At 46.0% G+C, this 27,545-nt stretch overlaps 1 protein-coding gene across 1 annotated transcript in view; it reads right to left on the minus strand.

Annotated features, from left to right (window-relative positions):
* The window catches only part of ACOT9 (acyl-CoA thioesterase 9), a 112,961-nt gene that overhangs the window by 46,137 nt on the left and 39,279 nt on the right, over positions 1-27,545 (minus strand). Inside the window, 6 exon segments of the mRNA XM_075333374.1 lie at positions 9,950-10,053; positions 11,021-11,104; positions 15,531-15,568; positions 17,025-17,195; positions 20,259-20,304; positions 21,605-21,631. Of these exon segments, the coding sequence (XP_075189489.1) occupies positions 9,950-10,053; positions 11,021-11,104; positions 15,531-15,568; positions 17,025-17,195; positions 20,259-20,304; positions 21,605-21,631 (470 nt within the window).

Raw genomic sequence — 27,545 nt, forward strand, 5'->3', positions numbered from 1 at the left:
AAATAAATAATTAAATAATTAAAAAAAAACGGCGTGCGGTTCCCCCCAATTTTAAAACCAGCCAGATAAAGCCATACGGCTGAAGGCTGGTATTCTCAGGATGGGGAGCTCCACGTTATGGGGAGCCCCCCAGCCTAACAATATCAGCCAACAGCCGCCCAGAATTGCCGCATACATTATATGCGACAGTTCTGGGACTGTACCCGGCTCTTCCCGATTTGCCCTGGTGCGTTGGCAAATCGGGGTAATAAGGAGTTATTGGCAGCCCATAGCTGCCAATAAGTCCTAGATTAATCATGTCAGGCGTCTATGAGACACCCTCCATGATTAATCTGTAAATTACAGTAAATAAACACACACACCCGAAAAAATCCTTTATTATAAATAAAAAACACAAACATATACCCTGGTTCACCACTTTAATCAGCCCCAAAAAGCCCTCCATGTCCGGCGTAATCCAGGATGCTCCAGCGTCGCTTCCAGCGCTGCTGCATGGAGGTGACCGGAGCTGCAGAAGACACCGCCGCTCCGGTCACCTCCACGCAGGTAATGAACACAGCCGCGCGATCAGCTGCTGTCACTAAGGTTACCCGCTGTTACTGGATCCAGCGGTGGCCGCGGGTAACCTCAGTGACAGCTCAGCTGATCGCGCAGCTGTGTTCATTACCTGCGTGGAGGTGACCGGAGCGGCGGTGTCTTCTGCAGCTCCGGTCACCTCCATGCAGCAGCGCTGGAAGCGATGCTGGAGCATCCTGGATTACGCCGGACATGGAGGGCTTTTTGGGGCTGATTAAAGTGGTGAACCAGGGTATATGTTTGTGTTTTTTCTTTATAATAAAGGATTTTTTCGGGTGTGTGTGTTTATTTACTGTAATTTACAGATTAATCATGGAGGGTGTCTCATAGACGCCTGACATGATTAATCTAGGACTTATTGGCAGCTATGGGCTGCCAATAACTCCTTATTACCCCGATTTGCCAACGCACCAGGGCAAATCGGGAAGAGCCGGGTACAGTCCCAGAACTGTCGCATATAATGTATGCGGCAATTCTGGGCGGCTGTTGGCTGATATTGTTAGGCTGGGGGGCTCCCCATAACGTGGAGCTCCCCATCCTGAGAATACCAGCCTTCAGCCGTATGGCTTTATCTGGCTGGTTTTAAAATTGGGGGGAACCGCACGCCGTTTTTTTTTAATTATTTAATTATTTATTTCACTACACAGTATAGACACGCCCACCGGCTGCTGTGATTGGGTGCAGTGTGACACCTGTCACTCAGAGTGGGGGCGTGTCTCACTGTAACCAATCATAGGCGCCGGTGGGCGGGGAAAGCAGGGAATACGAAATTGTTTAATGGGCGGTCGGCTTTTTCAAAACAGTAAAAGCCGCCGGAGCAGTGTGAATGCCGTGCAGCGCCGGGGATCGGGGATTGGTGAGTATGAGAGAGGGCTGCTAACTTCAGTAACTTAGGAGTTTAGCGGTCACCGGTGAGCCCTTCACTGGTGACCGCTAATCAGGACGCGACACAGACAGAGCCGCAGCATGACAATGAAGTCGGGTGAAGTTCACCCGAGTTCATTCTGACAGTGCGGCTCTTTCTGTGTCTGCTGTCATCTGCCATTCAGCTCTGCTACATGGCTGTCTGTGTCTGCTGTCAGCGGCCATGTAGCAGAGCTGAATGGCAGATGACATAGTAAAAACGCATCCCTACAAATTACACACGCTTGGCAAGTCAATAAATAAAAAAAAAAAGGTGCCCAATGCATACGTCACGGAACACATGATCTAAAGGATCGCACACAAAATTGACTAATTTAACATAGACTACTAACGCACGTGTGACAGCAAATGAACGACCAACGTGAAATCTCATAGATCCCGTATGCAACCTGGGCGTGTCACATCGCAAATGCGATTGTACAACTAATTGCAACGTGTAAAGTGGGCTTTAGATAATGGGATTGTATATTAGGCACACCCAGGCCACCTTTCAGTTTGTGTTTAAATAGTATGGTTTTAGAGGTTCTAGGCTTTTTGCTTTGCCAGACAAACTTTTGTAATTGAGATTGAATTTTTCCTAACCACTTATTGGGGATATTAAGGGGTAAACATCTAAAGGTATATAGAATTTTTGGTAAAATAATACTTTTGTGTGATGTTATTTTCCCAAACCATGAGGTCTTTTCTATTTTTAAAGCTTTCAGGACATTGTCCAGAGCAGCAAGAAGGTGTTTTATGTTAGAGGGTATAATTTTATTTAAATTATTAGAAAGCAATATACCTAAATAAGGTACATTTCCTTCCCCCCAGGAATAGTTACATTCTTTATAGATAGCATCTTTTAGGCTGTCATCTAAATTGAAACTAAGAATTTGTGACTTAAGTTTATTAATTTTGTAGTAGGAAATATTATTAAATTCCTGTAAGGCCTTGTCAATATTTCTTAGGGATTCTAACGGATCTGTGATTGATAAAATAATATCATCCGCATAAAGGGTCAGTTTATACTGTTTCCAATTAGTATTAATTCCCTTAATTCTATTTTCCATTCTAATATACTCTGCTAGAGGCTCCATAAGTAAGGCGAATAGAAGTGGCGATAGTGGGCAGCCCTGTCTTGTACCATTAGTAATAAAGAGAATTTTGTTTACTTACCGTAAATTCTTTTTCTTATAGTTCCGACATGGGAGACCCAAACCATGGGTGTATAGCTACTGCCTCCGGAGGACACACAAAGTACTACACTCAAACGTGTAGCTCCTCCCTCCGGCTATATACACCCCCTGGATGACAATCTACCCAGTTCAGTGCAAAAGCTGAAGGAGGACATCCACCCATAAGTAGAGAAAGAGTAAAACTCGGAAAAACCAGAACTCTGTCTACTAACAACAGCCGGTGAAACACACGGAACAAAAAACTGCCAACAGGCAACAGGGAGGGTGCTGGGTCTCCCATGTCGGAACTATAAGAAAAAGAATTTACGGTAAGTAAACAAAATTCTCTTTTTCTTTATCGTTCCTTATGGGAGACCCAAACCATGGGACGTTCCAAAGCAGTCCATGGGCGGGAAATAAACCAACTGAGAAGTAGGCAAAACCTAACTTCACAAATGGGCGACAGCCGCCTGAAGAATGCATCTGCCCAAGCTCGCATCTGCCGAAGCATGAGCATGCACCTGGTAGTGCTTCGAAAAAGTGTGCAGACTGGACCATGTGGCAGCCTGACAAACCTGCTGAGCCGTAGCCTGGTGCCTGAAAGCCCAGGAGGCACCGACAGCTCTGGTCGAGTGCGCCTTAATCCCCGGCGGGGGAGGCACCTGAGAACACTGGTAGGCATCGGAGATAGCCAACCTGATCCAACGAGCTAGAGTCGGTTTAGAAGCAGCGAGACCCTTGCGCTGACCAGTGGTTAGCACAAAAAGAGATGTGCACCGCCTAAAAACAGCGGTGCGTGACACATAGATTCGGAGCGCCCGCACCAAATCTAAGGAGTGCAACGCCTTCTCAAAGCGATGCACCGGGGCCGGACAAAGAGAAGGCAATGAAATGTCCTGGTTAAGGTGGAAAGGAGACACCACCTTAGGGAGAAAGTCCGGAGTCGGACGAAGAACCACCTTGTCTTGGTGAAACACCAAAAAGGGGGATTCTGAAGAGAGCGCAGCCAAATCCGAAACTCTCCTGAGAGAAGTTATGGCTACTAGAAAAACAACTTTCTGTGAAAGTCTAGACAAGGGAACTTCCCTGAGAGGCTCAAAGGGGGGTTTCTGTAAGGCCGTGAGGACCAGATTAAGGTCCCAGGGATCCAAGGGCCGTCGGTAAGGAGGAATGATGTGAGATGCGCCCTGCATGAAGGTGCGCACCTGAGCCAGTCGGGCGATACGCCGCTGGAACAATACAGACAGAGCCGACACCTGTCCCTTAAGGGAATTGAGGGACAGTCCTAGCTGTAGACCGGACTGTAGAAAAGACAGGATGGTCGGCAAGGAGAACGGCCAAGGGGCATGGCCGGACGAACGACACCAGGACAGGAAAATTTTCCAAGTCCTGTGGTAAATCTTGGCCGAGGAAGACTTCCGAGCCTGAGTCATGGTGGAGATGACCTCAGAGGGAATGCCTGAAGCCGTCAGGATCCAGGACTCAAGAGCCACGCCGTCAATCTGAGAGCCGCAGAATTCTGGCGGAAGAACGGACCTTGAGAGAGAAGGTCTGGGCGGTCCGGAAGACGCCACGGCACCTCTACGGACAGACGGAGCAGGTCTGGGTACCACGCTCGCCTGGGCCAGTCCGGAGCAATGAGCATGACTCGACGGCCCTCCATTCTGATCTTGCGCAGAACCCTGGGCAAGAGCGCTAGAGGGGGAAACACATAGGCCAGACGGAACTGAGACCAATCTTGAACCAGTGCGTCTGCTGCGAAGGCTTGAGGATCGTGGGAGCGAGCCACGTAAACCGGAACCTTGTTGTTGTGTCGGGATGCCATTAGATCTACCTCTGGAGTGCCCCACTTGCGGCAGAGTGATTTGAACACTGACGGATGCAGGGCCCACTCGCCGCCGTCTACGGTTTGACGGCTGAGATAATTGGCCTCCCAGTTTTCTACGCCTGGGATGTGGACTGCAGATATGGTGGACTTCGAGTCCTCCGTCCACTGGAGGATTCGTTGAACCTCCAGCATCGCCAGACGGCTGTGAGTCCCGCCCTGGTGATTGATGTAGGCAACCGCTGTCGCGTTGTCTGACTGGACTCGGATGTGCTTGCCCACCAACAGGTGGTGAAAGGCTAGGAGAGCTAGAAACACAGCTCTGATCTCCAGCACATTGATTGAGAGAGCTGATTCGGACGAAGTCCAAGTGCCCTGTGCTCGGTGATGGAGAAATACTGCTCCCCAACCGGAGAGACTGGCATCCGTGGTGAGGATTACCCAGGACGGAGTCAGGAAGGAGCGTCCCTGTGACAGAGAGAGGGGCCGAAGCCACCACTGAAGAGAGCTCCTGGTTTGTGGCGACAGAGCCACCAGCCTGTGCAAGGAAGAGATCCGCTTGTCCCAACAGCGGAGGATGTCCAGCTGCAGGGGACGCAGATGGAACTGAGCAAAGGGAACCGCTTCCATTGACGCCACCATCTGACCCAGCACCCGCATGAGGTGTCTGATGGAATGACGGCGGTGCCTCAGCAGAGAGCGTACCGCCAGACGAAGAGACTGCTGTTTGACTAAGGGCAGCTTCACAAGTGCCGGCAGAGTCTCGAATTGCATCCCTAGGTACTCGAATTTCTGGGTTGGAATCAGAGTGGACTTGGGCAAATTGACAAGCCACCCGAACTGGACTAGAATGGCGAGAGTGAGCGAGACACTCCGCTGGCAGTCTGCACTGGATGAGGCCTTGACTAGAAGGTCGTCCAGGTAAGGAATCACTGCCAACCCCTGGAGGTGCAGGACCGCAACCACTGCTGCCATGACCTTGGTGAATACTCGAGGGGCCGTGGCTAGGCCGAAGGGGAGAGCCACGAATTGGAAATGTTCCTCTCCGATTGCAAAGCGTAGCCAACGCTGGTGCGAAACCGCAATGGGAACATGCAGATAGGCATCTCTGATGTCGATGGATGCCAGAAAATCTCCTTGGGTCATTGAGGCAATGACCGATCTCAGAGATTCCATGCGAAAGTGCCGCACCTGAACATGCTTGTTGAGAAGCTTGAGATCCAGGATGGGCCGGAAGGAACCGTCCTTTTTGGGGACTAGAAAGAGGTTTGAGTAGAAACCGCTGAACCGTTCCCGGGCGGGAACCGGAACAATTACACCGTTGGCCTGCAGGGATGCCACGGCCTGAGAGAAGGCGGCGGCTTTGGAGCAGGGGGGGGGTGGACAGAAAAAATCTGTTTGGCGGGCTGGAAGAAAATTCTATCCTGTAGCCGTGGGAGATGATATCCCGCACCCACTGATCGGAGACGTGTTGAAACCACACGTCGCCAAAGTGGGAGAGCCTGCCACCGACCAAGGACGTTGCTGGCGTAGCCAGATAGTCAAGAGGAGGCTGCCTTAGTGGCAGCGGCTCCTCCGGCCTTTTGGGGACGCGGCTTTGCGCGCCAGTTGGGTTTACGATCCTTGGCTGCGGTAGTGGACGAGGTCGAGGGCTTAGAGGCTGACCAGTTAGAGGAACGAAAGGAACTAAAATTCGATTGGTTCCTGCTCTGGACCGGTTTCCTGGCCTTAGTTTGCGGCAAGGAAGTACTCTTTCCGCCAGTAGCTTCCTTAATTATGTCATCCAGCTGTTCTCCAAACAGCCGGGACCCAGCAAAAGGGAGACTCGCAAGGTACTTCTTAGAGGAAGCGTCTGCTTTCCACTCTCGAAGCCACAAGATCCTGCGGATCGCGAGGGAGTTAGCGGAGGCCACCGCCGTGCGGTGAGAAGCCTCCAGGATGGCAGACATGGCGTAGGATGCAAAAGCCGAAGCTTGAGAAGTTAAGGCATCCATCTCAGGAATAGAGTCCCTGGTGAGTGAATGCATCTCCGCCAGAGAGGCAGAGACTGCCTTAAGAGCCCATACTGCCGCAAAAGACGGGGAGAACGAGGCTCCTGCCGCCTCATATACAGACTTGGCCAGAAGGTCAACCTGGCGGTCAGTGGGATTTTTAAGAGAAGTGGCATCAGCCACAGCTACGACTGTGCGGGCTGAGATTCTGGACACCGGGGGGTCTACCTTTGGGGACTGGGCCCATTCCTTAACCACCTCTGGTGGAAAAGGAAAACGGTCATCTGAACTACGCTTCAGAAAGCGTTTGTCAGGACAGGCCCTGGGCTTGTTAACAGTGGTCTGAAAGCTGGAGTGGTTAAAAAACATACTTTTAGCTTTCTTAGGTGAGGTAAACTGGTGTACCTCTACCAGAGAGGTTTGTTCCTCTGACTCTGGTGGGTTGAGGTTCAGAACGGAGTTAATGGACGCAATCAAGTCACTAACATCCGCATCACCCTCAGACAAATCAATGGGGTACATAGAAGTAGCGTCTGAGCCCACAGTAAACGAATCCCCCTCGCCCTGCACGTCGGCACGTGAATCAGAGCCGTGGGACGAGGGAGGAGAAGGGTCCCTACGTCTCTGTTTAGGGGGACTGGGACCTAGAACATGCTCTGAGGGCTCCGCAGAGCTCTGAGCAGCAGAGACACTCTGAGGGGGGGGCTGATGCATAGACAGCAGTGTCCGGGACAGCTGCCCCATGGAGTCGGCAAAAGACTGGGAAATAGCTTGTGAAAAAGATGCTACCCAAGCCGGGGGCTCAGCTACCAGGGCCGGAGCAGCCGAGGGGACCCCTGAGGAGGCTCTAGGCTGAAACACAACCATATTAGCACAGGCATCACAATGTGGGAATGTGCTCGGCTCTGGCAGAATGCGCTTACATGCAGTGCAAAAAGCATACATGTTTGCAGCCATGCTCCGGGTGACAGACATGCTGCTGATGGGGGGGCTCTGCAGCAATAAAACACTCCTGTAGAATGCCTGAAAGTGTATATAAAAAGCCCACAACCAGAGGTTGTGGCTTACCACACCACTCTCTGTGTGCCCTCCGGATTCCACAGCTCCAAGTCCCAGTGAAGCGACAGCTTTCCCAAAACAGCAACAGCTGCAGCTCCCAGCGCCGTCCAGTGTAAGAACGCTGAGAAAATGGCGCTGGGAGGAGGAGGGGGGGGCGTGTATAAGCCCAGGAGCGGGAAAAACGGAGGGCAAGAGAGATAAAGGACGAGGTACAGGGGAGGGCACATCTCTCCAGAGAGGAGAGTCCTCCCCTCTGCTGGCCGGGCGGTGGGCGGCGCCGTATGCAAAACATGCAGGGAGCCGAAAACGAAACTAGGCCCAAACTGAAGCCGGGGCCTAGATTTCAAAACGCGGCCGAGCAGCAGGCACCTTCGGCGCGGTTCTCAGAGGAAACTCCCAGAACCGTCCGAAATTAACAGTAAAGTTACAACACATACTGTCCCCCAAATAAAAGTACCCGGGACCCCTGAAAAACGTCTCAATACTTAGCTCTTGAGACGCAGGGCCATGTCCCTGGAGAGGGGGGTAAACGCTCCTTCCAGCAGGGACCAGACAGGGCTGCGGATGAAGCCGGCCTCCTGCAAGCAGAGAGGACCGTGATGGCTCCCACTTCAAACAGAGCCTCGACAGAGGATACGAAGGAGCTCGGCATGTGAAGGCTCCAGCCTTATTAAAATCAACCTTAACAGCACCCCGCAGAGTGGGGCGTGAAGGGACATGCCGGGAGTCCAGACTGGACCCGCTTTTCTTCCAAATCTTTAAAAATAAAAATGAAAAATATCAGAGAATGCAAGTGTGTGTGACCTCCTGAAACACAAAGCAATGAACTGGGTAGATTGTCATCCAGGGGGGTGTATATAGCCGGAGGGAGGAGCTACACGTTTGAGTGTAGTACTTTGTGTGTCCTCCGGAGGCAGTAGCTATACACCCATGGTTTGGGTCTCCCATAAGGAACGATAAAGAAAGGAAATTTTCTTGAAATATAATTATTAACGTAAATTTGAGCTGAGGGTTTGGAGTAAAGAAGGGATATGAGATTTTTAATTTACCCTATGAATCCAAATTTTTCCAAAGTTGCATTCAAGTAGCCCCAATGGATTCTATCAAATGCCTTCTCTGCATCTAATGCAAGAAACAGAGAAGGAACTTTTTCTTTGTTAATATGGTCAATTAGATTGATGAATTTTCTAGTAGGATCCGAGGCCTGACTCTTTTTGATAAACCCAACTTGGTCCATGTTAATTATTTCTGGGATTATAGTTTGGATTCTATTTGCAATTAATTTTGAAATAATTTTCGTGTCCGTATTTATAAGCGAAATTGGCCTATAGTTCGAATCGTCCTTAGGATCTTTCTTTGATTTCAACAGCATAATTATATTTTCCCCTAACATTTCCTCGGGAAATCTTCTGTTGCCATCTGTATATCGCTCTTAAAAAGAAAAATACTCTAAAGCCTGCTTTACACGTTGCAACGCCCCCATCGTATGTGTGGCACGTTCAATTTGTTGAACGTGCCGCACATACGAGTAACCCCCCGTCACACGTACTTACCCGTCCATACGACCTCGCTGTGGGCGGCGAACGTCCACATCCTGGAATGGGAGGGACGTTTGGCGTCACAGCGACGTCACACGGCAGCCGGCCAATAGAAGCGGAGGGGCGGAGCTGAGCGGGACGTAAACATCCCGCCCACCTCCTTCCTTCCGCATTGTGGGCCGGGAGCCGCAGGACGCTGGTAAGATCTGTTCATCGTTCCCGGGGTGTCACACACTGCAATGTGCGCTACCCCGGGTACGATGAACAATCTAGCATGCAATTCTAGAGACAGGTACGATTTGTATGCGATGAACGTTTTAACGTTCAATCGCAATCGCACGTACCTGTCACACACTGCAATGTGCTTACAATGCCGGATGTGCGTCACTTACAACGTGACCCCGCCGACACATTGTAAGATACATTGCAGCGTGTAAAGCGGGCTTAAGGGTATGTGAAGACGACATCTTTTTTCATGGTTCAAAAGACCCCAAGTGATGAAAAGAAATGACCGGACCACTATCCAGGCGGTTTCTGGAAAAAATGCTAATTAAAAAAAAAAAACCCCGTCAGCTGTCAAAAACATTGAAAAAGTGCTACAGAGACAAGAAAAAAACAAAAAAGAAAAAACATACCCTTCAGGAAGTGCCTTCCTCTTTAATAACACTTTAGTGCTAAATAGAGGAGGAACATGGGTAGGAACCCTGTAAAATAATGTATGAGATTTCCGCAAACAATGTAACATTTTTGTGAACATGTATTTTATGTCACTATTTTTACCATTGGAAATACAATTTGTGCTCAAGAAGGAAAGGATTTGTTACCTAGGTACTTCTACAGAGGAATACAAGTGTATGTAAACGAGCCCTAAAACTCACATACCTGTAACATGTGCATTTTAACTTCCATTGAGGTCTTCCCAACCCAAGACACATGGCCTGTCAACTTGATATCACAATCAGGAGACACAATCTGCTTCCGAAGATCTGAAATAAATTACCAAGAATAAGAATGAGGAATGTATACAACTTGTTTTCTACTTGTATCCCTCCTCTACTCTATTTTTGGAGTGATCTATTTGTGATTGAAAAGCTAAAAGTATACAATAGTCAGGCATCCACCTTCCAGAGAATATTTCCATTACAATGTATCATCACTGATTGCAATGTTCTGCATTACTTATGTTGTGCTGGTCGGGGGTTATGCGGGCTTTACACGAGACGATAGATTGTGCGGTATGTCGTCGGGGTCACGGTTTTCGTGACGCACATCCGGCATAGCGCACGACGTCTTCTCGTGTGACACCTCTGAGCGACGCAGTATCGCTCACAAATCGTGAGTCGTGTACTCGTCGTTAACTTTCATCTTTCATAATCTCGTTTCTTTTCATGGGTGTAGGTTGTTCATCGTTTCCGTGGTATCACACGTTGCTCCGTGTGACACCCCGGGAACGATAAACACAGCTTACCTGCGTCCCACGGCACCCGCCTGCTTAACGGAAGGAAGGAGGTGGGCGGAATGTTTACATCCCGCTCATCTCCGCCACTCCGCCTCTATTGGCCGGCTGCCGTGGCACGTCACTGTGACGCCGAACGTCCCTCCCACTTCAGGAAGTGGACGTTCGTCGCCCACAGCGATGTCGTCCGGAAGGTAAGTGCGTGTGACGGGGGTTAAACGAGTTTGTGCGCCACGGGCAGCGATTTGCCCGTGACGCAAAAACGACGTGGGCGGGTATGATCGATTGGGAAATTGCACAATCGGTCGTCCCGTGTAAAGCAGGCTTTACAGCTGCAAATATAGAGAAGAGCTCAATTCACAGTTTTTCTTCTAGCCCTCATTAAAAGTGACTGACAGCTGTTGTCATACACAGTGCGGCAAGGCTAGCGGGGCCAATGACAGAGCTCTCAGTCTTACCGATGGATGAGCGCATTTTGATTTCATAAAAGTTGTTACCTATCTTATCCACCAGCGCAGTGACTATTGACAGAGGAGACATGTTCCGGGCCTCAGACTTTGTGTGAGTATAACAGATAAGAACTACAAGAAAAAGAGAAAACATACTGAGGGATCTTTACCATTGCATACGTGCCAACATTATTTCAACATGTTACTGTCATGAATGCAAAAAAACAAAATTGACTACATTATTTATTACTCATTAGGCTAGGTTCACATTTCCGTTAAAATGTATCAGTCACAATCCGCGGCTATGGTAAACAACGGCATCCGTTTAGCGGAATTCCGTTGGGTCCCATAGACTTGTATTAGTGGCGGATTGTGACTGATGACCTTGCGTTGCATCTGCTGCGCCGCGGTCAGTCGTTTTTTGACTGACCGCCGGGCGGGAGCAACGCAGAATGTAACGTTTTTCTGGCCGTCAAAATTAACGCACCGCGCAGGAATCGTCGCCATTCATCAACCTTGTAATGTATGTCTATGGTGCTGGATTCCGTCGTAATCCGTCTTACAACGGAATCCAGCGCTAGATTCCGTCATGCTCTACTGAGCATGCCCAGCATATTTGGCACACCCACTGGGCTGTCCCAAACACAAACGGATCATGACTGATCCGTCAAAAAACGGACGCATAGTGGATGTAACGGACGCGACGGATCAGCTTTTTCACAGGATTCCTGTGAAAGGAATCCTGTGAAAAACACATCCGTTGCGTCAGATGACATTAAAAACAACTGATCCGTTGCTGACGGACCTGACGGATTTAAAACAACGGAAATGTGAATCTAGCCTTATAAATTACAAAAAAAGGTGGTGGGATTAACTTTTTAATGCAAAACATGATATATCTATGATTGTAACATCTTTTTTGTTGTTTCTTCTCTATTTTTAATTTTTAACCACAAAAAGGGGAGGCGATTTGAAATTTTCTGAATTGTAATGCGCTACGGAATATGTTGGCGCTATATAAATAAAAAATATTTTTGGGGGGTTTTTTGCATTTTTTAAACTTTTTTCTTTATTGGTTTACATTATTTATTTATCTTAGGGAACGTGAACTTGTAATGATTTAATCACATAATATATGCTATAATATTGCAGGATATAGTGAAAATCCCGGTCTTCGGTGGAGCTCCATAAGAGGACCGAGATGACAGAGACACAGGTCTTCAGCAGATGCCACCCATTGGTCCCCAGCGATCACGCCTCAGGTGGTGATGATAGTCGGTGTGCACGGGCACCGATGCACACTCCATTTAATTGGTGCTGTCAGAGATTGCCAGCGGCATTTAAATAATTAACAGCAGCAGCCAGCACTCAGCAGCACCTGTGGCTGTTAGAGACAGAAGCCAGCTATATAATATTGCCTGTATCTGCCACATGTGAAGGGAACTCAGCTCTGGAGCCCCATTCACACCTGCGGACCCCTTCCCAGGACACGAGTACAATGTCCTTTTGCAAGAAGGGGTTAAAAAGGAGTGGAACACATACATTTATGTTGCAAATAATTTTTAAAAAGCAAAAAAAAGTTTTGATTTGTGTAAAATACAGCATTAACTTGGAAGGTGAGACTTCAGAGAGGAAGAGGATGAGAACTCTAGTGCCACCTACTGGAAGAAGCAATCCTAAAAGTCAATATCGACCCTTTAAAAGGCCACATGACATAGGGTGCTTTCACACTTGCGAACGGCATCTGTTGCATTGCGTTGTGTGACGGATGCAATGGATGCGTTGCATATAGTGGCACAACGGATGCACCAGATCGTACAAAATAACGCAATCAGTTATAATTTTTTTTCTTGACTTTACACATCTGGGCATGCGCAGTTGTGTAAAGACGGATGAGTTAACAGAATCCGTCAAATGACGTATTCTAACGGAATCCGTCACCATAGACATCCATTCTAAAAACAACGGACGCCGATGGAATCCTGCAAGTTGCGTTCTTTTGACAGTCCGCCAAGCGCAGAAAAACGCTACATGCAGCGTTCCATCCGCCAGGCGGATGCAACGCTGCGTCGGCTGACGGATGCAACGCAAGGCCATCCGTTGCTATCCTTAGCTAATAGAAGTCTATGAGGAAGAAAACGGTTTCCTGCAACGGTTACCGTAATTCCTCAAGGCGGCGGATAGCAACGGATGCCGTTCAACGCAAGTGTGAAAGCGCCCTTAGGATAAGAACCAAAACTAGAAACTACATTTGCAGACAAGTGTTTGAGGGTATTTGCCCCTCATCAGTGCAAAGTATGAGAGCTGCTTTGGCCGAGTTCAAGGCCTAAGACAAGGGGTCTGTCCTGCTTTGCACTAAGGAGCAAATACCCTGAAATGTGTGTCTTCACATAAGAAGCCAAACCAGAAATTTTATCTTAAATCATGTAGTAAGACGTTTCCAAAGGTGGATAATGATTTTTAGGAGCACTACTTCCATTAAGTGGCACTAAAAGTTCTAGTCCTTTTCCTCTCTGTAGAGGATATTTACATATTGAAATTCCCAGGGAAGCATTGTATGGCCTATAAGTCTCCCTACTTCAACTTGGCATTTTCCACAAAAAGAAACTGTACCCGTTAGACACCTCACATCACCACAATTCACACATTAGTTTCCCGATGTATCAAGGAAAGGGAATCTGTCAGCAGGCTTTTGCTATGTAACCTGATAGCAGCATGAGGTAGAGGCTGACACTGTGATTCCAACAAAGTATCACTTAGATTACTGGGTGCAACAGTTGTAACAGAATTAGTTTTCTCAGCTGCAGATTTAGCGGAGCTTGGAGTGTTGAGCTCACAGACACCAGTGATTGCCAGCTTTCCATGTACAATGTATATTGACAGAGAGAAGCTTGGGCCAGCAAGCATGAGATGATTAGTCAGATAGTGATAATCTCCTGCTGATTAAACACTGAATTTATTGAAAAAGAAACATGCAGCCTAGTAAGTGACATGTACCTGGAATCAGGGTCTCCACTCCTACACCATGCTGCTCTCAGAACAAATAGCAAAAACCTGCTGAACAGATGCTCTTTAAGATGTACAAAATGTTACAATTTATGCAAAAATCTTTTTTACTTTGACTTGTGACATTTCACATATTGATTTCAGGTTTTTCTGTAACTTTGGGAAATGCCCTAACGCTATCACGCTATCATTCTTAAAAAGTTGTGCTTCTGTAATTTGTACCAAATTTATCAATTTAGTGTGATATGTGGTAATTATGGAGTGGTGGAGCTGAATACACTACAGATCTGGCACAAATTACGCCATTTATAATAACTGTGTGCCTTTATGCTTTTCAATATAAACAATTACCATTTACTAGAAATCCCTGAATCTCAGATCTGTGAATACAGACGGAAATTGCAGGAAGTCATTTTGTATGTGAAAATCTCATACTACAAAGGCTACAGATGGTGACTGCCAAACTGGTGAGGAGTAAACAGAATACAAGGAACAGGGAGATGCAGCTTCTGTGTGTCTATGAGTAGTGATAGGCGAACCCCCGATGTTCGTGATCAGGAGCCTTGCCCGAACTTTTTGTAAAGTTCGAGTCCGGAGATAACGCGAACTTGCGTTCGAACCCAGAGCTTGGTCTTTACAGTTTTGGGATGGGGCGGAAGGAGGGGGCTGTAAAATAAAGAATATAGTTAATAATAAACATTGTCATTATACTTACTGGTCCCACGACGCGTCCTGCAGACTCTGTCTCCCAGCCGCTTCTGCTTACCACAAACACGGCCGAAAAAGGCTGAAGACTTCCAAGTGATGGGCAGTGCAGTGAATGCCGCCGGAAGACGGACCCGGAAGCAGAAGCGGCCGGGGAGATAGTGGCTGAGCGGGTCTGCAGGACACGTCGTGGGACCGGTAAGTGTAATCATAGTTTTTTAATAATGTGCTTTTTTTTACAGCCCCTGGACCCGAAACTGTAACACGTTTTTCTCAGGAAAACTCGTGTTCAGGACCATGTGCACAAATACTATGCATTCGATACGGACCCTGAAATCTACAGTTCGGGTTCGCTCATCACTATCTGTGAGACGTCAAGCAGTGAGAAGAGGTGAAATGCAACCTTTTATTAGCTCAGAAGACATAGCACAGTGCTACCATCTCGCAATAAGTGTCTTCCTACTCAATAAGCATGGAGAGACCATAGACTGTGAGAACTGGTCAAATGTCACTAAATGGTCTCTCAACTAGGGCAGCCATAAAAATGTCAAACTAACACAGAGGGTCAGTATTCTATAAATGTCTGCAACCTCAACATTGCTTATTATTAAAATTCTGGATATCAAGAACTGTCGATAGTCTAACGTGCCAGATCTTAACTCATGTACTGTGTACAACACGATCATTCTTCAGATTTTAGATCCAGATTAATAAAGAGTAAACCTAAATTAAAAATTCACTGAATCAGCTTTCTATATATGAATCCGTGCTGTGTCAGTCATTAGAACTATCCTGATATTATATTCTTGGCTGATGGTATCCTATACATCGTAACCGGATACTATACCTCCAAGGCTATCAAGGTCTTCAAGAATTCTTCCAAACCTACAACAAAAGCACAATTTCATAGGTTGAATCTAGGAATGTGGACGAATAATATATGGTATACAGTATATATATATATATATATATATATATATATATATATATATACACATACATACATACATATACATACATATATACATACACACACATACGAGAGGAGCTGCTGATAAGTCTTTAACTTTCCCAGAAAGAAACGAGATAGGGTGATGAAACTTAACGTTTATTCCACATACTCTCCACTGATGTCAACACACTTCTTACATCGGTATTCCAAGTTCTGTAAGCCTAGCAAAAGAAGGATTTTGCTTGTGCCTCGAACCAGGAATCCGTAGCAGCCATGGCATCAGAAATGGTGTGACATTTGGTACCCTTGAGGTGCTTCTTCAGGTTTGGAAACGGATGATAGTCGGAGGGAGCTAGTTTTGGTGAATAAGGTGGGTGGTCAACCAGCTGGAAGCCCAGCTCTGCCAGTTTTGCCATGGTCGCTTATGCAGTGTGAGTGGAGGCGTTGTCTTGCAGGAACAAGATTCCTTTGGACAGCTTGTCGTGCGTTTTGGCCTTCACAGCTGCCTTCAATTGGTTCAAAAGTTCAATGTAATACCTTGCATTGATGGTGGAACCCTTTTTAAGGTAGTCCACTAGTAGCACGCCCTCCTTGTCCCAGAACACAGACGCCATCACCTTAGTGACTGATTTTTGCACTCTGAACTTCTGTGAACGAGGAGAACCACTGTTCCTCTACTCTTTTGACTGCTCTTTATTTTCAGGGTCATACAAATAAATCCAGGTCTCATCCATAGTGACCAGTCGATCCAGGAAGTTCTTATTAGTCTGGAAGCGCTGACAAATGGACCGGGGAGTTTTCACTCACATGCTTCTCTGATCTGTTGTGAAACATTTGAGGACCCACTTTGCAGATCGCTTCCTCATGTCCATATGTTCATGGATAATGACACAAACCCGTTCACGGGAAAGCACCATGATGTCTGCTAATGCTTTAGCTGAAATTCGTCGATTCTCCAATATGAGGTTGTGCACAGCATCGACAATCTCCGGAACAACAACCACTCTCGGTCGTCCAGGACGTTCCTCATCATTAGTGCTGAAGTGGCCCGTTTTAAATTTAACAACCCAGTTCTTAACTGTGGAATATGAAGGGCATGGATCTTCCAATGTCTGCGACATATCACCATGAATATCCTTTGCAGACTTTCCTTGCAGAAACAAGAGTTTTATCAATCCTCTGCTTTCAGTTGCTGTGAATATCGCATTAGACTCCGCCATTTTGTTTTCCCGCGTGCGTAGAACACTATTGCCATAAGCAACAAACACAACATTTTGATGAAACATTCGTTACCATAGAAACAAAAAAAGATCACAAAGCCAAAGACTTATCAGTAGCCCCTCGTGTGTATATATAAGCACCAATACATTTCAGCCAAGACGTTCTCACCGGACGTTGTTGTATACATTCAGGTACTTTTCTCTCAGCTGTGGTTCAGTGCCGAGGGGCAACATAACCTCGATGTAACTGTCCTTCATCCTGCGTGGGGGGAGATCTTCTTGCTTCTTAGCCAGAAGAGACTGTAGAGCCTTCCGTTCTTCCATGGCTTGTACGTGGTCTCTAGCAGAATGCCAAAATAGCCAAAAACAAAGTGCTCATTGCTACTGGACATCAATTAAAATAACCTGACCGTATACAAATTTGATCATATTTTATGTAAGTAAGAATACACAATTATTACCTAAAATCATCTTTGTTAAACTTAGGGCAAGGATTAGAGGCTGGAAATCTACCTGCCGCAGACCGTATTGGAGGAGATATTTACAGGGAGGTGGGGGGGGGGGAATAATATTTGGAGAAAAATTGACTTTTTTTGCACAATTAATATTTATAAAATCAATACTAAGTGATGAAATAACAAAAAGAGAATATAAACAGTCTAAGAAAAATGGCTTTGCTGAGATTATGCCAGTGTGTTGTTTTTTTTTTTTAAGGGTATCTGCAAGCAGGTTTATGCTATGTAAGCTGAAGCCAGTATACATTAGGCTATGTGCCCACATTGCTTTTCTACGTGCTTCTTTTCTGCACATAAAAAAGCATGTTTTGGCAGGAAAAACACAGCAGAAAAAATGTGCATTTTTTACTGTGTTTGTGTGTTTTTTCATGAGCTTTTCCATGCTTCTTTTGGTGATTTTTTTAAGTCTTGGTGACTGTGGGAGTTCCTGCGCTGTACCCCTGCAATCGCAGCTGAGTCCCCGGCTGATGTTACAGCTGAGATCCGACTATCTCTGCCCGGAGCTGCGCCTAAGCGTTGCTCCCTGGCAGTTTAGCCCTTTATATGCTGCAATCGCAGCATTCAGGAGGCAGGGAGAGGTATCGCTTACCTCTTCCCGGCGATCGGGTCCCTGGAATGCGATCACAGGGACCCGATCGCAGCCATAGTGACCCTGGGTCGTCACCACAACGACCCCAGGTTACTGAGCTACAGAGCGACTCACACACCATGCTGTATGCACAGTGTGTGAGGTGAAGTGCTGCGATATAATCCCTTGTAGTGATAAAACATTGCAGGGGATAATAGAAATGCAAAAAAACAACAACACAAACAATTGAAATGCTGCTTCTTTTTTCAGCAATCTGCAAGGTTAAAAAGAAGCAGTGTGTGCACAGCAAGTCAGGATTCTTATAGACTTTGCTGGTACGCTTTTTCCTTGCTTTTATTGATTATTATATTATATATATTTTATATATATATATATATATATATATATATATGTCATATGAAAAAGTTTGGGCACCCCTATTAATGTTAACCTTTTTTCTTTATAACAATTTGGGTTTTTGCAACAGCTATTTCAGTTTCATACATCTAATAACTGATGGACTGAGTAATATTTCTGGATTGAAATGAGGTTTATTGTACTAACAGAAAATGTGCAATCTGCATTTAACCAAAATTTAACCGGTGCAAAAGTATGGGCACCTCAACATAAAAGTGACATTAATATTTTGTAGATCCTCCTTTTGCAAAAATAACAGCCTCTAGTCGCTTCCTGTAGCTTTTAATGAGCTCCTGGATCCTGGATGAAGGTATATTTGACCATTCCTGTTTACAAAACAATTCCAGTTCAGTTAAGTTTGATGGTCGCCGAGCATGGACAGCTGCTTCACATCATCCCACAGATGTTCAATGATATTCAGGTGTGGGGACTGGGATGGCCATTCCAGAACATTGTAATTGTTCCTCTGCATGAAGCCTGAGTAGATTTGGAGCGGTGTTTTGGATCTGAAATATCCATCCCCTGCGTAACTTCAACTTCGTCACTGATTCTTGCACATTATTGTCAAGAATCTGCTGATACTGAGTTGAATCCATGCGACCTTCAACTTTAACAAGATTCCCGGTGCCGGCATTGGCCACACAGCCCCAAAGCATGATGGTTCGAACCTCCACCAAATTTTACTGTGGGTAGCAAGTGCCTTTCTTGGAATGCCGTGTTTTTTTGCCTCCATGCATAACGCCTTTTTGTATGACCAAACAACTCAATCTTTGTTTCATCAGTCCACAGGACCTTCTTCCAAAATGTAACTGGCTTGTCCAAAAGTGCTTTTGCATACCTCAGGCGACTCTGTTTGTGGCGTGCTTGCAGAAATGGCTTCTTTCGCATCACTCTCCCATACAGCTTCTCCTTGTGCAACGTGCGCTGTATTGTTGACCGATGCACAGTGACACCATCTGCAGCAAGATGATGCTGCAGGTGTTTGGAGGTGGTCTGTGGATTGTCCTTGACTGTTCTCACCATTCCTCTTCTCTGCCTTTCTGATATTTTTCTTGGCCGGCCACTTCTGGGCTTAACAAGAACTGTACCTGTGTTCTTCCATTCCCTTACTATGTTCCTCACAGTGGAAACTGACAGTTTAAATCTCTGAGACAATTTTTTGTATCCTTCCCCTGAACAACTATGTTGAATAATCTTTGTTTTCAGATCATTTGAGAGTTGTTTTGAGGAGCCCATGATGCCACTCTTCATAGGAGATTCAAATAGGAGAACTACTTGCAAGTGGCCACCTTAAATACCTTTTCTCATGATTGGATACACCTGCCTATGAAGTTCAAAGCTCAATGACGTTACAAAACCAATTTAGTGCTTCAGTAAGTCAGTAAAAAGTAGTTAGGAGTGTTCAAATCAAGAAATTGATAAGGGTGCCCATACACCGGTCAAATTTTGGTTAAATGCAGATTGCACATTTTGTGTTAGTACAATAAACCTCATTTCAATCCAGAAATATTACTCAGTCCATCAGTTATTAGATATATGAAACTGAAATAGCTGTTGCAAAAACCCAAATTGTTATAAAGAAAAAAGGTTAACATTAATAGGGGTGCCCAAACTTTTTCATATGACTGTGTATGTATATATATATATATATATATATATATATATATATATATATATATATATATATATATTGATTTTATTGATGAAAAAACGCCACGTGAGCAAATAGCCTTAACAAGGTTTCCTCATATATGTAGTAGCTAGCTATAGCTCATAGTCACACATGGGTCAGTAGTAATGAAAAAAGAAGAATTGCACCAGGGGAGTTCGGCATGTGGATACTTAACAGAAAAATATATTGAGACGTAAAAATCTGCACCAGAGTAACATGGGGGCAGGATACCTCCAGTTTGTAGAGGCGCCAACAATTTCTCTCAGTTTATCCCGCACTGGAAGAAGAAGAAAAGAAGGATATTGTTATATTGGGCAAAATACTAGTAAATAGCTATAGGCAGGGCCAATAGAAAGGAAACACTGACAGACAGCACTGAGAAAGTCCCACTGTACAGCAACGAACAGCTGCTATCCTCTCCACTAGTCCTATGCAGAGGCCCAGGATGACCTGTGGGGTTTGCCCTATTCCAGAAGTTATTAGAATAAATAAGAATGACTAAGCCCCTCTGATCCATGCAGGTAAAAAGAACTAAAAAGTGACATGTGAGCAGGTGAAAACCGCAGCGCAGGCGCCAGCAGAGGACGCAGGCGCCAGCAGAGGACGCAGGTGAAATGAATTGTAGGATACAAGCAGTGATGCATTTTGCAGACTGGATGATGCTGGTCACTCAGAGGGAATCGCTCAGCTCCCCGATACATAAACGTTTGGCCTCAGTGTTTAGTTGGGGCGAGGCTTAGGCTACTTTTCCATATCAGTTTTTTGGCATCAGGCACAATCCGGCGTGTGCCTGATGCAACGGATCCGGCGCAGAATATGCAAAAACGGATGCGCCGGATCCCTTTTTTTTTACGGATCCGATATACCTAATCCATCAAAAAACGGATCCGGCGCATCCATTTTTGCATCCATTTTGTCAGTTTTTTTGCTGGATCCGTTTTTTTTCAATAAATTGGAGCATGCTCAATTTAAAAAAACGGATCCGCCGGCCACATCCGTTTTTTGCCGCATTACGCCAGTGTCCATAGGCTTCCATTGTAAATCACGCCGTATCGCGCTGGATCCGGCGCGATGCGTTTGTCAGAAACAAAAAAACATTACAAGAGACGTTCCATCCGGCCGCCGCATTAGCCAATTATGACGGATCCGGCAAAAGCCAGATGCAACGCAAAGCCATCAGGCACAATCCGGCGCTAAGACAAATCAATGGGGATAAGACTGATCTGGAGCCGGATCCGTTTTTTCCGGATTGTGGCAAAAAAAAAACCTGATGTGTGAAAGTAGCCTTATGGGTGACAAAAATCATATGTGCAATCACATCATGGTCTGTAATAAGAGGATTTAGGTTTTGGATTTCCCATTATTTGCAATTGAACGATCTTGTACAATTGTAATGTAATCAATCATGAAGGCGTTTTTTAGCTGACCGGTGATGGCATAGACTATGTGATAGTTGTGGGGTTATTTTGTCCAATTTGCAACAAATCACAAGTGTCCCTGCAATCCAGAACAAAATACACAGGAGAGGTGACAAAGCAAGGTGAGTAGCTAGGAACATGCATTATATTACCACAAACCATTATTCACATGGACTGTAATGTGTCCTGTAAGGGAAATACACGTTTATACAAACAATGTACAAGGAAAGCAACACAACTCATACACATTTATGTAGTGCCAAACTGTGCACAAAGCTTCATGCCATCCTGATACATGCGGTCTAATATGTGCTCTTGTACAGTCCACTGCTGCCTATTTGTGTTACTGCTCCTGGATGTGCAGGAATAAGAAATCAAAGCAGATCTGTCTCCAGATTCCATCATACAAACTACATACTGCAGGTTATTAAATACGGTACATATTAGACCTGATGAGGCTGGTATACATACTTTGATAATCCAGGTCAGAATGGTTGTATAATCTCTTATGAAAGTTAAAAGCAAACTAACAATTTAGACTGATTGAATTGACAGCTCGTCGGTGCCCTCCTGCTGAGATCTCACACTGCTCTGGACACGCTGCAGCTGTCAATCAGGCGGATTAGCTGGAGATTGAATTCACCTGGACTCATGAGCCATTTTATTTTATAGATATACTCATAAAATGCTTATCTTAATATCAGTATTATACAGTCATTCTGGCATGGCTTTTCAAAGTAACTATACCAGCTTCATCAAGTTCTCAAACAGCTATGTACAGTAAATCACCAAAAGTGAGTACACCCCTCACATTGTTGTAAATATTTTAAAGCTTTACATGGGACAACACTGAAGATCTGACACTTTCATACAATGTACAGTAGTCAGTGTGCAGCTTGTATAAAAGTGTGAATTTGGTTCCCTGTAAATAACTCAACACACAGGCATTAACGTCTAAACCGCTGGCAACAAAAGTGAGTACACCCCGATGTGAAAATAGTCAAATTGTGCCCAATCAGCTGGTTTCCCTCCCAGATGTCATGTGACTCATTCGTAGGGATGAGCGAACCCGAAAGGGGTGTACTCACTTTTGTGAGATACTGTAATAATATATGCATCTTGTATTGTGAAGTCTTGTGGCAAATCCAGTTTAAGATCTTATTCATTATTATATATTATTTCCCCTCAACATTAGAAAAACTAACCATCATATATACCTTATTGATTCCTGCTTGGAAAATACTTCTTTAATTTACCTGAGGCTTACAAGGAATCTGTCACCAGGTTTTTGCTCCCCCATCTGAGAGCAGCTTAATGTAGTGACAGAGACCCTGATTCTTACTGAGCTGTTTGCTGTCATTTTGATAAAATCAATGTTTTCTGTGTTGAAGATCTAGCAGTTATACAGAGCTCATGAATATGCTGGACTACCTGGCAACACACAAAGTAGTCCTCTAATGATAATCTACTGCTGATTAATCAATGATTTTATCAAAACTACACTAAGCAGTCCAGTAAGTAACACATCGCTGCAATTGGGATCTCTGCCCTTACGTTATGCTGCTCTCAGATTAAGTGAAAAAAACCTTGTGACAGATTCCCTTTAAGAGGGTTGTTTGGAACGATCTGATGAATATGGAGGACCTGACGGCGTCTCTCCATGACAGATACGATGCCTTTTACAAAACACGGTATTATTGGATCGAGTTCAAATATTCCAATTACTATGGTATATGGATACCCCCTGATTGAGGGTGAATACCCTAGGGTCCTCTGGTCGATACCTGTCCTGTTTCTTGTGGGTCCTTGTTCCCCCTTGTGTCTTTCCTTCTTTCTCCCCCACCCCCACATTCTACTCCCCCCCCCCCATTCCCTGCCCGCTCCTCTTCTGCCTGTTCCCCGTCTCCCTTTCTTTTTACTCTTCTGCTTCTTCTTGCATCTCCTTGTTACCGTATATTGAAAATTTGGTTAACATGGAAAGACTATGGTGATGTTATTTCCATATGTTGTTGATTAGCAGATGTATACTAGGCCTGTTTTGGCCTAAACTTGCATTGTATCAAGTTTGGACCGTCTCCATGATTGCTGTTAAATAAAAAATTTATAAGAAACAAAAGGAGGGTTGTTTGGGAGTTTAACATTCATGGCCTATCCTTAAGGTACCGCCACACATAACGAGATCGCTAGCGAGATCGCAGCTGAGTCACGGTTTCTGTGACGAAGTAGCGATCCCGTTAGCGATCTTGTTATGTGTGACACCTACGAGCGATCAGGCCCCTGCTGTGAGATCTCTAGTCTTTCCAGAATGGTCCAGGCCATTTTCTTCAAAGGTGATGTCCTGCTGGGCAGGACACATCGCTGTGTTTGACACTGTGTGACAGGGTCACAGTGACTGCTGAGATCCTTATACATGTCGCTACTGCGACCTGTATTGTTCCTGCATCGTTGGTAAGATCTGACTGTGACATCTCACCTGCGACCTCCTAGTGACTCACAAGCGATCCCTATCAGGTCGCATCGTTTTCGGGATCGCTGGTAAGTCGTTGTGTCTGACTGGGCTTTTAGGGTACCTTCACACTTTAGCGATGCAGCAGCGATCCCACCAGCGATCTGACCTGGTCAGGATCGCTGCTGCATCGCTACATGGTCGCTGGTGAGCTGTCAAACAGGCAGATCTCACCAGCGACCAGTGACCAGCCCCCAGCCAGCAGCGACATGCAAGCGACGCTGCACTTGCACGGAGCCGGTGTCTGGAAGCTGCAGACACTGGTAACTAAGGTAAACATCGGGTATGGTTACCCGATGTTTACCTTAGTTACCAGCGCACACCGCTTAGCTTAGCGTGTGCAGGGAGCAGGAGCCGGCACTGGCAGCGTGAGAGCTGCGGAGGCTGGTAACGAAGGTAAATATCGGGTAACCACCTTGGTTACCCGATGTTTACCTTGGTTACAGCTTACCGCAGGCTGTCAGACGCCGGCTCCTGCTCCCTTCACATTCAGGATTGTTGCTCTCTCGCTGTCACACACAGCGATATGTGCTTATCAGCGGGAGAGCAACAATAAAAAAACGAACCAGGGCTGTGTGTAACGAGCAGCGATCTCACAGCAGGGGCCAGATCACTGCTCAGTGTCACACACAGCGAGATCGCTAATGAGGTCACAAAAAACGTGACTCAGCAGCGATCTCAGTAGCGATCTCGCTGTGTGTGAAGCACCCCTTAGAATAGGTCTTCAATATCTTATCGGTGAAAGAGTGACACCGGCACCCCTCCGATCAACTGTCCCCAGCCAGAATAGCTCAATTGCTTTGTTAATAGAATAGTGGCCTTGGCCAGGTACTGCACATCCATTGTCTATTGATTTCAATAGGGGTCTGATAGGCAGCAGATACTAATATAGCTGACGGCAGGGGATGCCGGGTGTCGCACCCTCACAAATTATACATGAGGACATATCCAAAGGATATACCATTAATGTTAAAGTCCCAGACTACTTTTAATCACTTTATGACTAAATGTGTCTGTAGTGCAGACTTAGGGGTACTTCACACACAGCGAGATCGCTACTGAGATCGCTGCTGAGTCACGTTTTTTGTGACCTCATTAGCGATCTCGCTGTGTGTGACACTGAGCAGCGATCTGGCCCCTGCTGTGAGATCGCTGCTCGTTACACACGGCCCTGGTTCGTTTTTTTATTGTTGCTCTCCCGCTGATAAGCACACATCGCTGTGTGTGACAGCGAGAGAGCAACAATCCTGAATGTGCAGGGAGCAGGAGCCGGCGTCTGACAGCCTGCGGTAAGCTGTAACCAAGGTAAACATCGGGTAACCAAGGTGGTTACCCGATATTTATCTTAGTTACCAGCCTCCGCAGCTCTCACGCTGCCAGCGTCGGCTCCTGCTCCCTGCACACGCTAAGCTAAGCGGTGTGCGCTGGTAACTAAGGTAAACATCGGGTGACCATACCCGATGTTTACCTTAGTTACCAGTGTTTGCAGCTTCCAGACGCCGGCTCCGTGCAAGCACAGCGTCGCTTGCACGTCGCTGCTGGCTGGGGGCTGGTCACTGGTCGCTGGTGAGATCTGTCTGTTTGACAGCTCACCAGCGACCATGTAGCGACGCAGCAGCGATCCTGACCAGGTCAGATCGGTGGTGGGATCGCTGCTGCATCGCTAAAGTGTGAAGGTACCCTTAGCTTTATCGAGACCAGGGATGTACAAACCTTTCATACTGATTCAATCCTGAAGACCTCAATAAAACAAAAGCACCTTTCCAGCTTTTTTTTTCCTTCTTTTTTTTCAGTATTGTAGCAGTGGCGCTTTAAATGTAAACCCCCTGTCATACACCCACCTTCTGGCAGCGTCACCTTTTACCACGATGCCATCCTACGACTGGAACGTTTGACTAGCCGGAAGTCAAAGTTACATCACAAGCGCCAAGTGCACCTCTATGAGAGCCAAAACAAGGCCAGAAAGAGGCTCTCATAGAGATGCATTGAGTTCTGACTTCCGGCGTTCTGGAGACCGACCAGATTAGCGCTGGAATAAAGATGAAGTCAACTACAGGTGAGTATAATACCGGGGTTAGGGGACTTAGTATTAAAGCACCACTTCAGCGATGAAATAAAGAAAATGCTGTAGTGGTGCTTTATAGGGGTGTTACTATATGAAACATTTCCTGGATATTGAAGTAATCCATCAATGGGTGTTAGGTGGCAGTTCCAAGTCAGCGACTCCCAGCTACTAGAGAAAGGGGGTCTCCTTCCTATCTAGTCACATTCTAGTAATGAGAGGTAGCCATGGCTGCACGAGAATCTCATCATTGTGTTTTATGAACGTTGATGAAGAAAGCTCAGACTGTTTCCCTTCTCCCATAAAACTATGATGAACTGAAGAACTAAATACGTGTCATTGGTAAGACTCCTGCTTGGTAACAAGTGCAGATCATTGCCTCTATAGTGAGTGAATTGCCAGCTGTGAAAGGGTTAATACTTGGGCCCTGCATCAGTAATAGGCCCCTGTAGTAACCATGACAACTGTTATGAGGTCATAAATATATGTCATAAAGAAGACTCCATAAAAGAAGGCTGCGCTGCCATGATCAGTGCCATTACTGATGCGCCTGAGGACGTTGAGCTTGACCACCCACGTAATGTGCCGACCTTGCGGTAATTTGGAGGTTCTAGCAGGGAATGGGTTGTCTAATTTAGACTCCCCCAGGGTATATGAAGGTAATAGAGGGGGGTCCCCGGGACAGGATCCCCCTCTGTTACCCTCTACAAAGAGCAGCTCTCCTTTGGGAGTTCATGGACGGATCTATGACTTTAATGGGTGCCGTGGGGGGAGGTATAATGGGGAGGGGGGAGGGGTATTTATCTGATTAGGGGTTATCCATAACAAACCAACCCTGTAACCAAGTGTCCAACTCCTTGAGATTTGGACCTGGATCTGTAAGGGAGAAATGCTTCATCCATCTGGGCAATTGGATCAATTAAATTAATTCCAGCAATCACTGTGGAGACAGATATCGCAGCCAGATCTCTCCACATCCATTTATCACATTTATAGTCTAGATGTATTATGTCGTTCTCTGTAAATTTAGTAAAATGTACAAATTGTATATATTGGCACTCACTCTCTAAGCCCAAGGGAAGGGCAATCCTCCAGCCATGGTTCTCTAGAGGTTTCCTCCACAGGGGGTTTTTCCTCTCCTGAGTGCTGGGGGGTGACTCTCCGTGAGTCGGGCGGGTGCCATTTTTGGTGTCTTGTTATTTAAATAAACTTGAGAACGTTTGACACCTAATTGCAATGCTTGGTGTGTTTATTTTGCATGCGTCTGTCTGATTCATTGTGTTTGGGAGTCGGGGTCCATTACATATTATATAGTCATACGGCTGGACATCTGCCGGTCACACAGGACCCTCACCTACTCAGTGAGTGCGAGTTGCCCCAGGAGTTGTCCCTGCTCTGGTGATGAAGATGGAGAAGAGGAGACAAGAATTACAGCACAACGCTCACAAGTGTTCACTCATCATTGGAATAAAGAATTATATTACTGCAGTGTTATAAGCAGATCGCTCGGTCATTTCTGTAACTTCCATTGA

The sequence above is a fragment of the Anomaloglossus baeobatrachus genome, chromosome 2, assembly GCF_048569485.1.
Source record: "Anomaloglossus baeobatrachus isolate aAnoBae1 chromosome 2, aAnoBae1.hap1, whole genome shotgun sequence".
NCBI lineage: Eukaryota > Metazoa > Chordata > Amphibia > Anura > Aromobatidae > Anomaloglossus > Anomaloglossus baeobatrachus.